Source organism: Solea senegalensis, linkage group LG11 (genome assembly GCF_019176455.1).
Source record: "Solea senegalensis isolate Sse05_10M linkage group LG11, IFAPA_SoseM_1, whole genome shotgun sequence".
Lineage (NCBI taxonomy): Eukaryota > Metazoa > Chordata > Actinopteri > Pleuronectiformes > Soleidae > Solea > Solea senegalensis.
The window spans coordinates 25,647,974-25,660,473 of record NC_058031.1 but is presented as its reverse complement, the minus strand read 5'-3'; the positions used below and the strand labels follow the sequence as shown (position 1 = coordinate 25,660,473).

General features: G+C 45.4%; 1 protein-coding gene and 4 non-coding genes across 5 annotated transcripts in view; 1 reads left to right on the top strand and 4 right to left on the bottom strand.

Moving 5' to 3' along the window:
- LOC122776890 (collagen alpha-1(XX) chain) overlaps nucleotides 1–12,500 on the top strand; it is a 27,033-nt gene that overhangs the window by 10,245 nt on the left and 4,288 nt on the right. The window contains exons 7-29 of the mRNA XM_044037658.1: nucleotides 164–331; nucleotides 2,420–2,539; nucleotides 2,619–2,783; nucleotides 2,995–3,153; nucleotides 3,256–3,428; nucleotides 4,979–5,108; nucleotides 5,190–5,335; nucleotides 5,422–5,551; nucleotides 5,906–6,045; nucleotides 6,146–6,272; nucleotides 6,383–6,522; nucleotides 7,641–7,773; nucleotides 7,855–8,000; nucleotides 8,082–8,211; nucleotides 8,979–9,095; nucleotides 9,560–9,706; nucleotides 9,856–9,912; nucleotides 10,173–10,211; nucleotides 10,338–10,476; nucleotides 11,128–11,270; nucleotides 11,450–11,559; nucleotides 12,031–12,189; nucleotides 12,342–12,419. Of these exons, the coding sequence (XP_043893593.1) occupies nucleotides 164–331; nucleotides 2,420–2,539; nucleotides 2,619–2,783; nucleotides 2,995–3,153; nucleotides 3,256–3,428; nucleotides 4,979–5,108; nucleotides 5,190–5,335; nucleotides 5,422–5,551; nucleotides 5,906–6,045; nucleotides 6,146–6,272; nucleotides 6,383–6,522; nucleotides 7,641–7,773; nucleotides 7,855–8,000; nucleotides 8,082–8,211; nucleotides 8,979–9,095; nucleotides 9,560–9,706; nucleotides 9,856–9,912; nucleotides 10,173–10,211; nucleotides 10,338–10,476; nucleotides 11,128–11,270; nucleotides 11,450–11,559; nucleotides 12,031–12,189; nucleotides 12,342–12,419 (2,996 nt within the window). The remainder of the gene's footprint in view (nucleotides 1–163; nucleotides 332–2,419; nucleotides 2,540–2,618; nucleotides 2,784–2,994; nucleotides 3,154–3,255; nucleotides 3,429–4,978; nucleotides 5,109–5,189; nucleotides 5,336–5,421; nucleotides 5,552–5,905; nucleotides 6,046–6,145; nucleotides 6,273–6,382; nucleotides 6,523–7,640; nucleotides 7,774–7,854; nucleotides 8,001–8,081; nucleotides 8,212–8,978; nucleotides 9,096–9,559; nucleotides 9,707–9,855; nucleotides 9,913–10,172; nucleotides 10,212–10,337; nucleotides 10,477–11,127; nucleotides 11,271–11,449; nucleotides 11,560–12,030; nucleotides 12,190–12,341; nucleotides 12,420–12,500) is intronic.
- trnar-ccu lies at nucleotides 4,503–4,575 on the bottom strand. Its single transcript has one exon. It is a non-coding gene; the product is annotated as a tRNA-Arg (tRNA).
- On the bottom strand, nucleotides 5,642–5,714 carry trnar-ccu. The gene has a single exon. It is a non-coding gene; the product is annotated as a tRNA-Arg (tRNA).
- On the bottom strand, nucleotides 6,669–6,741 carry trnar-ccu. Its single transcript has one exon. It is a non-coding gene; the product is annotated as a tRNA-Arg (tRNA).
- Nucleotides 7,194–7,266, bottom strand: trnar-ccu. The gene has a single exon. It is a non-coding gene; the product is annotated as a tRNA-Arg (tRNA).

The window sequence follows — 12,500 nt, the reverse complement described above, 5'->3', positions numbered from 1 at the left end:
ATTCACTAATTGACAATGATATTGTTACACACACGTCTTTACATGAGTTTACTACACTACGCTCAAATGTGCTCCTGATATAGAAAGTCCAACATGAAGAAAATGATAGTTAAACAAGTGTTGATGTCACTTGTCTGTCTGTCTGTCTGTCTGTCTTAAGCAGGCCTGTCTCCACGGAAACCGTTTGAGTGCGACAGCGACGCGGCGGCGGAGATCGTGCTGCTGGTGGACGGCTCGTGGAGCATCGGACGCACCAACTTCAGGCGCGTCAGAGACTTCCTCGAGGGCCTGGTCACGCCGTTCCACATCGGACCGAACCACGTCCAGATCGGTGAGGACCCCGTTCACCCAGTGTCACCAAGCTTCTTTATTTACCCCGTAGTGCTGCAGGTGAACACATGAACAGTCAATTATCAGCCCTGTTATGTTACTGGCCACCTGTGCAGGGTGAGTGAGTGTGTGTGTGTGTGTGAGTGAGTTGAGTGAGTGAGTGTGTGTGTGTGTGTGTGTGTGAGTGAGTGCGTGAGTGTGAGTGAGTGTGTGTGTGTGTGTGTGTGTGTGCGTAAATGAGTGAGCGTGAGTGTGAGTTAGTGAGTGAATGAGTGTGTGTGTGTGTGCATGTCTGGCAGTGTGTGTGTTTGTGTGTGTCAGTGAGTGAGTGAGGAGGAGTGAATGTGTGTGTGTGTGTGTGCATGCGTCAGTGTGTGTGTTGTGTGTGTCAGTGAGTGAGTGAGTGAATGTGTGTGTGAGTGAATGTGTGTGAGTGTGAGTGAGTGTGTGAGTGAATGTGTGTGTCTGTGAGTGGTGTGTGTGTGTCTGTGGTGAGTGAGTGAGTGAGTGAGTGAGTGAATGTGTGTGTGTGAGTGAATGTGTGTGTGAGTGTGTGAGTGTGAGTGAGTGTGTGAGTGAATGTGTGTGTCTGTGAGTGAGTGAGTGAGTGAATGTGATTGAGTGAGTGTGTGAGTGAGTGAGTGAGTGAGTGAATGTGTGTGTGTCTGGAGTGAGTGTGAGTGAATGTGAGTGAGTGAGTGTGTGCGTGAGTGAATGAATGAGTGTGTGTGTGCGTGAGTGTGTGTGTGTCTGTGAGTGAGTGAGTGAGTGAGTGAGTGAGTGTGTGAGAGTGAGTGAGTGTGTGCGCCGAATGTGTGTGTGTGTGTGTGTGTCTGTGAGTGTGTGAGTGAATGTGTGTGAGTGAGTGAGTGTGTGAGTGAATGTGTGTGTGTCTGAGTGAGTGAGTGAGTGAATGTGTGGTGAGTGAGTGAGTGTGTGTGTGTGTGTGTGTGTGTGTGTGTGAGTGTGTGTGTGAGTGAATGTGTGTGAGTGAGTGAGTGTGTGAGTGTGAGTGGGTGTGTGAGTGAATGTGTGTGTGTGAGTGAGTGAGTGAGTGAATGTGATTGAGTGAGTGAGTGAGTGAGTGAATGTGTGTGTGTCTGTGAGTGAGTGAGTGAGTGAGTGAATGTGAGTGAGTGAGTGTGTGTGTGTGAGTGAATGAGTGTGTGTGTGTGGGGTGTGTGTGTCTGTGGGAGTGAGTGAGTGAGTGAGTGAGTGAGTGTGTGAGAGTGAGTGAGTGAGTGAGTGAATGTGTGTGTGTCTGTGAGTGAGTGAGTGTGTGTGTGTGTGTGAGTGAATGTGTGTGTGTGTGTGTGAGAGTGAGTGAGTGTGTGAGTGAATGTGTGTGAGTAAATGAGTGTGTGTGTGGCGAGTAATGTGTGTGTGTGTGTGTGTGTGTGTGAGTGAATGTGTGTGAGTGAGTGAGTGTGTGAGTGAATGTGTGTGTGTCTGAGTGAGTGAGTGAGTGAATGTGTGTGTGTGTGTGTGTGTGTGAGTGAGTAAATGTGTGTGTGTGAGAATGTGTGTGTGTGAATGAGTGAGTGAGTGAGTGAGTGGGTGGGCGGCTGGGTGGCTTTAATGATTTGAAATAAATACATGTAGAATCAGTCAAAGAAAAGCATCATTGGTTCATTAAGTCATGTGATGCTACTTCAATACAGTGTGATATTTATTTTATTTATAAATTAAAGAGACAAATAGACAATAAGCACATGGACAGCATGTGGCCCACTCGTCCATATATATGGATATTTATAGTTTATACAAATAAAATGAAAGTAATAATAAACTAGAGGTTTCAAAATGGGATGTCACACTGGGTTTCCACTCACTATTGATTTAACAGCACAAACACTGCACTTATGAGTAAAATAAGCCTTATAATAAACTTTGTTTCTGGGAAATGGATCCTGTGCACTGTGTGTGTGTGTGTGTGTGTGTGTGTGTGACTAAATATAAGACATTCTATCAGTCAGTCTCAGATTTACATATTTTTACTTTTCGTGACAACAATAGTGCATCATTTGAACTAAGTAAAATAATACTCAGCCGATGGTGAACTGTCTGAGCTGATGTGTGTTTGTCTCAGGTCTGACTCAGTACAGCGGAGACCCTCGCACCGAGTGGCATCTCAACAACTTCACCACGAAAGACCAGCTGCTGGAGGCGGTGAGGAACTTTAGATACAAGGGAGGAAACACGTTCACAGGTAAACACCGAGCACTCCCACAGACCGCCTTCAGGGCTTCCTGTCTTCTCTGGTGTTTAACCGTGAGTCTGTGTCACAGGCCAGGCGCTGCTCCACGTCATGGAGGACAACATGAGGGAAGAGGCCGGAGCCAGGACCGACACGCCGCTCTTCCTGGTCCTGTTGACCGATGGGAAGTCTCAGGATGACGCCATCGCCGCGGCGACCAAGCTAAAGAACGCCGGCGTGGAGATCGTCGCTGTAGGTAAGACTGAAAAGAGGTTTGAGTTTAGTTAGAGGGTGAGACAGCGTCTTAACTGGACATCATTTAAGGCTTGGACACAGGATCACAGTAATATGAGGGAGTAATCCCTGAAACAGAGAAAATCCACATTCTTTACATACAGCTTCTGTTAGTTCTCAGTCGTCCATTTTACTTCTTAATAATATTTCATAATTGTTTCTAAACTTCTCAGGTGTGAAAAACGCTGATGAAGCCGAGTTGAGGCAGGTGGCGTCGGAGCCGGTGGACGCCAACGTCTACAACGTCAACGACTTCCCTCTGCTCAGTAAACTGGTGACGCGACTGGTCCACATCCTGTGTCGGAGGATCGAGGACCGAGGCATCACAAAACGTAATCGCCCTTCATCTGTCTGTGTCTCCACCTGCCCCGCCTCTCTTTTATCTACCAAATGTGACCATTCTGCATGTGTAACGCGTGAATCCTCGTCTCCAGGAATGGAACCTGACCCCACAGTGGACCCAGTCCTCACCTACCCTAGTCCAAGTGACCTGCGCTTCTCTGAACTGGGCTCCAGAGAAGTGAAGCTCCACTGGACCAATCCTGCCAAAGCAGTGCAGCAGTACAGAGTGGTTTACCACAGCGCAGAGGGCCAGAGACCGCAAGAGGTCAGAACCCTGACCCCACACACATTATCATCACATGTGCACGTTTTTCAATCATAATACACTCATCTGTAGGGATGGGTATCGAAAACCGGTTCTTGTTGAGAACCGGTTCCGACTGTTTTGATTCCTTGGAATCGTTTGCCAGTTTTGCAAACGATTCCCTTATCGATTCCGAGCGGGCGCGAATGACGTCACCACGCACGTTGCGTAGCTTACGCAAGATAGGTACGCAACGTGCGTAGCGACGTCCAGTGCAGTGCAGCCGGCAACATGGCACCCAAGCGGTACAAACGCTCGAAAGTGTGGTTACATTTCACGAGAAAGGGTGACAACAGGGTAACTTGCAATATTTGCAAAGTGGAGATTTCATCAACGGGAGGAAATACTACCAATATGCAGAAACATTTGCGCACACAGCATGCGATAACTTTGAATGAATGTCGCGTTTTCGATACGCTCCGAGTCCGGAGTGATTCTCAACCCAGCAGCAGCAGCAGCAGCAACGTTAGCATGTCCTCCTCTGCTGTTAATACCGCAAGTAACAACACTGCCTATCATGTTAGCGCCATTTGCCTCGTTGTAAAACCTGCTATTACTAACAGTTAACATTAAATGAATGCCTTCTGCATTTAATTTAGAAAATGACCGTGACAACTTCGTCATAGCTGTAATAATGCACAGTTCCATTGAGTTTGACTGAATTCGTCACTGGCTATTAGAAAAATGTTACTGGATGTTACTGGCCATTCTTGTATTTGCCACAGAATAACTTATCTTGTATTGTATGTTGTTAATTTCTAAATACAAGAATATTTATTTTATTATTATTATACCTCAAGACAGTTTGTAAAGTCATGTTACTTCTAACTGAACTAAAGTTGATTCTAATTGACCTGTTTGTTCTCCTTTTTTCCAAATGAGAATCGATAAGAGAATCGATAAAGAACCGAATCGTTTAGCAGAATCGAAAATGGAATCGGAATCGCAAAAATCTTATCAATACCCATCCCTACTCATCTGTAAACAGCTCTTTTAACTTTAATTGTGTATTTGATTAAAGTAATGTTTGTATTTCACCCCAGATGGGACTCGAACCCACAATCCCTGGCTTAGGAGGCCAGTGCCTTATCCATTAGGCCACTGGGGCTCTTACTGGGCGTAATTTGTTGACATTTTAAGGCTCCACCTACCTGCTGATCGACCAATGTACTTTCCCCTCTGATGTATCTGTCTACAGACAGTACCTCGTACCCACTCACATACATTTTATTGTAACGTGACCTTGAGAGTCCTGAAAGGCGCCTATAATTAAAATGTATAAGTAGTGTTATTATCATTATTATTGTTATTGTTATTATTATTACTACTATTATTATTATTATTATTATTATTATTATTAATCTTTATCCGGATGTACCTACCCACCAATTTACCGACCGACCTACGTGTGTGTGTGTGTGTGCGTGTGCGTGCGCGTGCGTGCGTGGGCGTGTGTGTGTGCGAAGCGTGCGCGCGCGCGTGCGCGTGTGTGTGTGTGTGTGTGTGTGCAGGTGGTGTTGTCCGGCTCAGAGTCCGCCGTGCAGCTGGAAGGCCTCTCCTCTCAGACTCTGTACCATGTTTCCATCTTCCCTGTGTATGAAAAGGGCGTGGGCGTGGCTCTCAGAGGAACCGTGACCACGCGTAAGACCGACACGACCGACTTCACAGTGAAGTGAAAAGCCAGCGAGTAACACGGCTCCTCTCTCTATCCCGCTGTCTCAGTGGCCCTCGCGATGCCTGCCGACCTGGAGGTGACGCCCTCCTCTTTCAGCACGCTGCGGGTGAGCTGGGGCCAAGCGCCCGGTGCCACGCAGTACATGATCCTGTACTCGGCGCTCAGCCACGGAGAACCTGACGACGCCAAGGAGGTACGAGCCGCTGTGTCTGAAGAAACCACCTCCACATAAAGGATGCTTTATTTCATGTCGCCAATCCGTCTCCATGGTTACTGCAGGAGAAATACAGTGCAGAGCAGACCGTGGTGGAGCTGGCGGAGCTACATCCAGAGACGGACTACTCTGTCACGCTGTACGCTCTCTATGACGAGGATCCGAGTGACCCCGTCACTGCTGTCGCCACCACGCGTAAGACACTCACAACTCTGATGAATTCTTCCAGATTTTAGTAGAATTTCACTGAGTTAAATTTTTTGTACCAACTGTTTGACGTATTTACACCCCAGATGGGACTCGAACCCACAATCCCTGGCTTAGGAGGCCAGTGCCTTATCCATTAGGCCACTGGGGCACAGCTTCTCCTTCTTTATTGGCATCATAACACAATCACATGTCTGTTGTTGTTCTCTGCTCTTTCTATTCTTCTCTCTAAACACCTTTGTCACTATCGTCTCTTTGTTTTCTCGTACCATCCTCTGTCTTCTTCTTCTTCTTCTTCTTGTGTCCTCACTGGTTGTGTCCTCACTGGTTGTGTCCCTCCAGTCCCTCTCCCAGCACCGGTGAGTATTCACTTTCCACTGGTCACCCACAGTATGATGAGGGTGAGCTGGGTTCCTGGAGCCGCGGACGTCCCCAGCCACAGAATCATCTACAGCACCAACCACGGCAGTGACGTCAAACAGGTAACGTGAACATGTGTAGTGATGGCAAGTTTAAAATATAATCCTTGTCTTTTATTGTTAATGAAAAACTTTGACTGATTGAAAAAAAATATGGTTCCAGCTGGAGGTGACAGGACTGACCACGGTGCTGGTGCATGACCTGTCCTCCTTGTCCAGATACCTGGTCTCGGTGCAGTCTCTCTACCCACAAGGCTTTTCTGCAGCGCTCACCAGTAACGTCACCACGCGTAAGACGAGCACAATCACAGTCCATGCATGTTTCTGCACGTTCATGTTCACGTTCATGTTCACGTTCACGTTCACGTTCACGTTCACGTTCCTCCCTCTGCTCTCTCAGTGAAGGTGCCCTCGCCGTCAGACCTGAGGGTGACCAACTTCTCTGCCAGTGACATCACCGTGCGCTGGGAGGCAGCAGCTGACGACGTCGTGTCCTACCTCATCAAGTGGATCTCACTCAGTGGAGGCGACCTGCGACAGGTGATAGTGGAGGAGTCGTGTGACCTCAGGAGTTTTATTTCAGATCCATAATAACACTGATGCCTGATGTCAACAGTTGTGTATCTTCCACAGTAGATGTAATAAAGCAGCATGGCACAGTTTATTTGTGCGAGTGTTCAGCACCACACCCCAGATGGGACTCGAACCCACAATCCCTGGCTTAGGAGGCCAGTGCCTTATCCATTAGGCCACTGGGGCACATTGTGGCTGCAGCGTGTTGTCATTGTACCACAATCACATGCTGAGTTCACACAAAAGGGCTCCAGGCGTCATGTGACTTGCTGGAGTGTGTTTGTTTTTATGTGAGATACTGGACACAGACGTTTCCCCACAGTGATGACCTGTCAATCTTATCTATGGACCTGCCCACCAACATACCTACGTATGGATTTACCTACAGACATTTACCAACTCACATAAGTATCTACCTGCAGTTCTACCAAAGCACAGACTTTGTTTTGAAATAAGAACTCTGAAAAACATCCTGTGTCATTATAACGCCGTCTCAGAGGAATGACTCAGCAGAAATTCAGCCGACACACACCTACAACCGAGAGTAGTGAATGTACAACTTTGGCAGTAGTACACACATTTGTTGTTGTGTATCTTCTCTAGATGTAATAAAGCAGCACAGTTCTTTTTGTGCACCACACCCCAGATGGGACTCGAACCCACAATCCCTGGCTTAGGAGGCCAGTGCCTTATCCATTAGGCCACTGGGGCACACTCTGGTATTACCTTGCTCAGGGGTATCCCAGCCATTTTTGGCCAGGTGGGGATTTGAGCCAGTGACCCTCCGGTTACAAGTCAAGTTCCCTTTCCACTTGGTCAAGTAATCTACAGATTTACCTACAGACTTAGCTACGTACCTATTTACCAACATATGTGCCGACCTACCAAAGAACTAACCTTCCTTCCGTCTCTGGAAGGAAGGAGTCACCTCCAAGTTGACTCTTTTAGCAATGTACTGCCATCTAATGGTGAGACGGCATAGTGCAACAAAAGCAGGACGACTCGTCTCACCCCTCTCAGTCGTGTCAGTGTGAACGTGATGAGAATGAAGGTGTTGCTGTCTGTGTCCCTGTGCTGTTCTTCAGCTGAGGGTCAGTGGTGAGAGTGAAGGAGCGATCCTGGAGGGAGTGGAGGACGATAAAGAATATCAGATCTCTCTGTCTGCGCTCTATGGAGACGGAGCTCAGAGTGAGGCTGTGGCCATACGCTACAGCACCAGTGAGTCTCACACTAATGTACTTCTGAAGACAGAAACATGTCTTTGCTTTGTCTATATTTATGTCTAATTCTTTTTTGTAGTGTCTGGTGGAGGCCCGTCCAGCGTGTCCGTCTCTGAGGAGACCGCGGTCAGCCTGGTGGTCAGCTGGGTTCCTCCCAACGCTCACGTCCTCCAGTATCGTGTGACGTACACCGCACTGACTGGAGCTGAAAGTCAGGACATCACTGTGAGTGAGCTTCTCTCACCGCCGCCTCCTCTTCCTCTGCTTCATCCAAATCACTCTGAAATGTGTGTTTGTTGTCTCCAGGTGTTGGTGCCAGGAGGTGATAAGCGGGTGGCGCTGGAGTCTCTGCAGCCAGATACGCGTTACAGTGTCCTGGTCACCGCTGAGTACCGCAACAGAGAAGGAGGCAGCGCTTCAGCTCAGGGCAAAACCAGTGAGTCAAACACACCCAAGGGAAACACGAACCAGCCTGCTGCAAAATGTGACAGATCTTCTGCAATTTAGACAGAAACTCCTTAAAGTGAGCGTTGAGGGCTTTTGAGATGAGGTACAGACACAGTCAGAGCGGAAACTGGAGGGCACAAAGTGGTGAGTTCATTCATCAGTTCTGTAACCAAGTGCAACAGGTTGTGACGTCGCACGTTCACAGACGTCACACTGGCGTCCACACGTCTAAATCCTCTATTGATGGAAACGACATCTTGTTCTTCTGAGGAAGAGCTGACACTAGTGACTGAGACGCTTGTGACTTTTCAGTAGATTCTGACTTATGGGTTGTCCTCAACTGGCAAACCCAGAAGACCGTCTGGTCATGACACAGAATTTCAAAGTAAAAGTGTTTTTTAACGTAACAATCTTATTTAGTATAATATGTTGCCTATAATCTAGCTACAGGTGGAGGAGGTTGTGTGTCAGTTCCCATTGTAACTTCATATTAAGTGGCAGGGGCCACATGTGGCCCGCGGGCCGTGAGTTTGAGACCTTGAGGATATTTGCCTGTTGAAAAAAAATCACATTCGCGACGCCATTTCACAGAATTTCAAAGTAAAAGTGTTTTGTTATGATATGGAATGATACATTGACAATAAAAAAACTTAAAAGTAAAATTAAGTAAATGTACTTACAACTGTAATAAAACACTTAACAGGCGCATATATACAGTATATCTAAGACATGTGCTCTCTGTCTCTCTCTCTGTAGCCAGTCTGCGGGTCAGCAGCGTGAGTGTGGTCCGCTCTGACCACTCCAGCATCTGTGCGTCTTGGAGACCGGTGTCCGCCGTCAACGGCTATCGTCTCATCATCCAGTCTCTCAAAGGTAACAGGAGAGCAGAACCTCATGTCAGTCCTGTATAAAGTACCTTACAGGTATTTGACTTGAGTAAAAGTACAAGTATGTTACCACAAAATGACTTTGGTGGAAGTGAAGTCTCTTTTATTCTAATGTTACTGAAGTAAAAGTCTTAAAGTTTATGACATTTACTGTATTTAACTGTCAAAAGTCATTTTCCATGGTGGCTCAGTGTTAGGGGGAGGTGTCTTTAGACTCATTTAACCTCATGTTGCAGAACAGACCATAATACCAACTCTTCTGATTTTACTTGGTAGTAACAAGTAACAAAGATAGTTACAGGCAGTGTAGTGGAGTAAATGTAAAAGTTGCTACAGATACGTGATATTTTGTACTTAAATACAGTAACAAAGTATTTGTACTACGTTACATTATAACACTGGTGTACTGTATGTGTGTGTGTGTGTGTGTGTGTGTGTGTGTGTTCATAGACAAGACAACAAAGGAGGAGAGTGTAGACGAGTCCAGCAGCAGCCACTGTTTCACTGAACTGGAGCCGGAGACTCTGTATCGCATCAGCGTGCATTCTCTCCTCGGCTCAGTAGAGGGCACTGCTGTGTCCATCCTCCATCCAACAGGTTTGATGTGATCATGGCTCCGTCATATTTATATTCGAGGACGAACTGTACATAAAACATAAAGGCTGAGATTTGCTCAGTAAAGATCTTTAAATAAGTATTTATAAAACATCGTCATGGTTGTTTTGTTTATTGTTTTTGTTTTGCAGCTTCAGCTCCAGCCAGAATTCCCATCCATCCCCGACTGTATCCTATCCACAATGAAGGTGAGTGTTTATCAACATTCAGGGACATAATTCAGTGTGTCATCAGCAAAACAACGTATACATACATATGTATATATATATATATATATATATAAGTATATATATATTTATATATATATATATATATATATATACATATATATATATACTTTTTCCACATGTTCTTTCTTTGTGTGAACTACTATTGTAAAGCCTTGACTTTTGTTCGCTGTAGTTTCCATGTGCATTAAATGTGTCAGCGGCGCCCTCTTGTGTTGCAGTGTGTCCTGAAGTCACCATCAGAAACAGCCTTGTTAAAGGTGAGACTGCACACACACACACACACACACACACACACACACGCCCTCACAGTCCTCGTGTGATGATTGAAGAAGATGAAATAAAAGCCCTTGATTTAATCTCTGCTGCTGTGTTTGTTGCGTCAGGTTTCGACATGATGGAGGCGTTTGGTTTGACTCGGAGCGCTCACGCGTCGGTGGAGGGCGTGGCGGCGGAGACGTTTGTCTTCAGCGCGCTCCCCACGTACACGCTGTACAGAGACGTGCAGCTCACACAGAGCACCAAGTGAGACGCGCGCCCTTTCAAAATAAGAGCTTTCAAACGAGACAAGGATTGAAGAAGTATGATGAAGGGCACATGTTTGCTCACATGCAGCATATCTGTGTGCATAGATGCGTCTATGTGTGTATATCTACATATACAGTACATGAAATGTGTGTTTACATATAGTTTATATTATAGTATCAGGTGTTTTTGTTCTCACTAAAACTTAAATTCTATAGTATATAACTGCATGAGAGACGTAGAATGTAGTTTCGAGCGACGGATCGTCACCGTTGTTCAATAACTGGTGATTGAACTGAAGCATTTTTTATGTTATAGTTATTATTATGTTTTATTACATGGAGAAAATAAGGAAATTGGGTCGAAAATCATAGAAACACTCATATCAGTTGACCTCTAATGTCTATATATAGATATTTAGACGTGAACATTCATTCCCTTTCTTAAGAGACTCTTTCTTTCTTAACATAATAGAAATAAATATCCGTGAATATAATGTATAATATAATGTAATGCAGCTACATTACAAGAGCTAATGGGAATGTTAATAAATCAATACAACATGGATTCTGATATTATGGAAACATGCTCTAATGACATAAATAAACACAGACCCAGTTAAATCCTGACTGTACTATAATCTCTGTCCAGGTTCATCCACCCTGCAGGATTCTCTCCAGAACACACCATCAGCATCGCCTTCCGCGTGTTACAGGAAACGCCCAGAGAGCCTTTCGCCCTCTGGCAGCTCACTGACAACGACTTCCAGCCAAAGATGGGAGTGATTCTCGACCGTGAGTAACAACAACTGCACCCGTGTCTTTGTCCCAACACTGAGCCTCAAGTCTCAAGTCAGACTTTTGAAAGTGTGTCTGTACGAGGTCGTGATGCCGGCAGAATACAAAGTGTGGGTTGTGTGTGAGGGTAAGATGTTGTGCAGGGTTTTTTATAAAATAAATGTTTTCGTCCACAGCTTCCACAAAGCACCTGGTCTACTTCAGTCTGGACTACAGGGGAGAGGTGCAGGAACTGACCTTTGACCAGCCACAGGTCCACAAACTGTTCTATGGCAGCTTTCACAAGGTGAGGTTAACTGAGTATTACACACACACACACACACACACACACAGAGACTTCAACATCAACAACATGCAAATCATTGGTGCGACATAATGACATTGTAATGTCTCAGCTTTACGATGTTAAGTGCCTTGACATCATACACAGAAAATGTGTAGCTCCACAGCTACTCGCAGTGTTTAATGTCTGCCACTAGGGGTCTCTCTCTCTCTCAATCAAAACTCAGGATCAGCAGTGTGTGCTGCTTCACAGGCGGAGGAGCATTGAGAGCATTTAAGATATATATATATACATATAAAACATATATATATATATATATCTTTTAATGTGGTGAACAAAGTAAAACATGTAGATTTGACTTACACAGAAATGATAAAAATAATGTAATTGTTTTTCAGGTTTTGGAATTTCCCTTGTCATTTTTGATGACTTGTGCTCCCAGTTGATGCAGTTTTTCTCTGCTGTGTATTTCAGGTTCACTTGTCTGTCAGTCAGGTGAGTGTCTCTCTGTCCGTGGACTGCCAGCGTGTGGGTGAAAGACCTGCTCGTCCTCTGGGTAACCTGCCCACGGATGGTTTTGAGATGCTGGGAAAACTGGTGAAGACCAGAGGACCCAGCAGTGGATCTGCTCCGGTACTTTTAATCTCTGTAATGTTTTGTCTCAGTCCAGTTTCACTCTGTTATAATATATATATATATATATATATATATATATATATATATATATATATATAAAATGTTATAAATGCTGCACACTCACACCTGATGTTCTTCACTGTCTCCAGTTCCAGCTGCAGTCGTTTGAGATCGTCTGCAACACGACATGGTTCTTAGAGGACACCTGCTGTGACCTGCCTGGACTGGTCAGTCTGTTATTACTCACACATTTAGGGAACACATTTAGGAAACACATTTAGGAAACACATTTAGGGAACACATTTAGG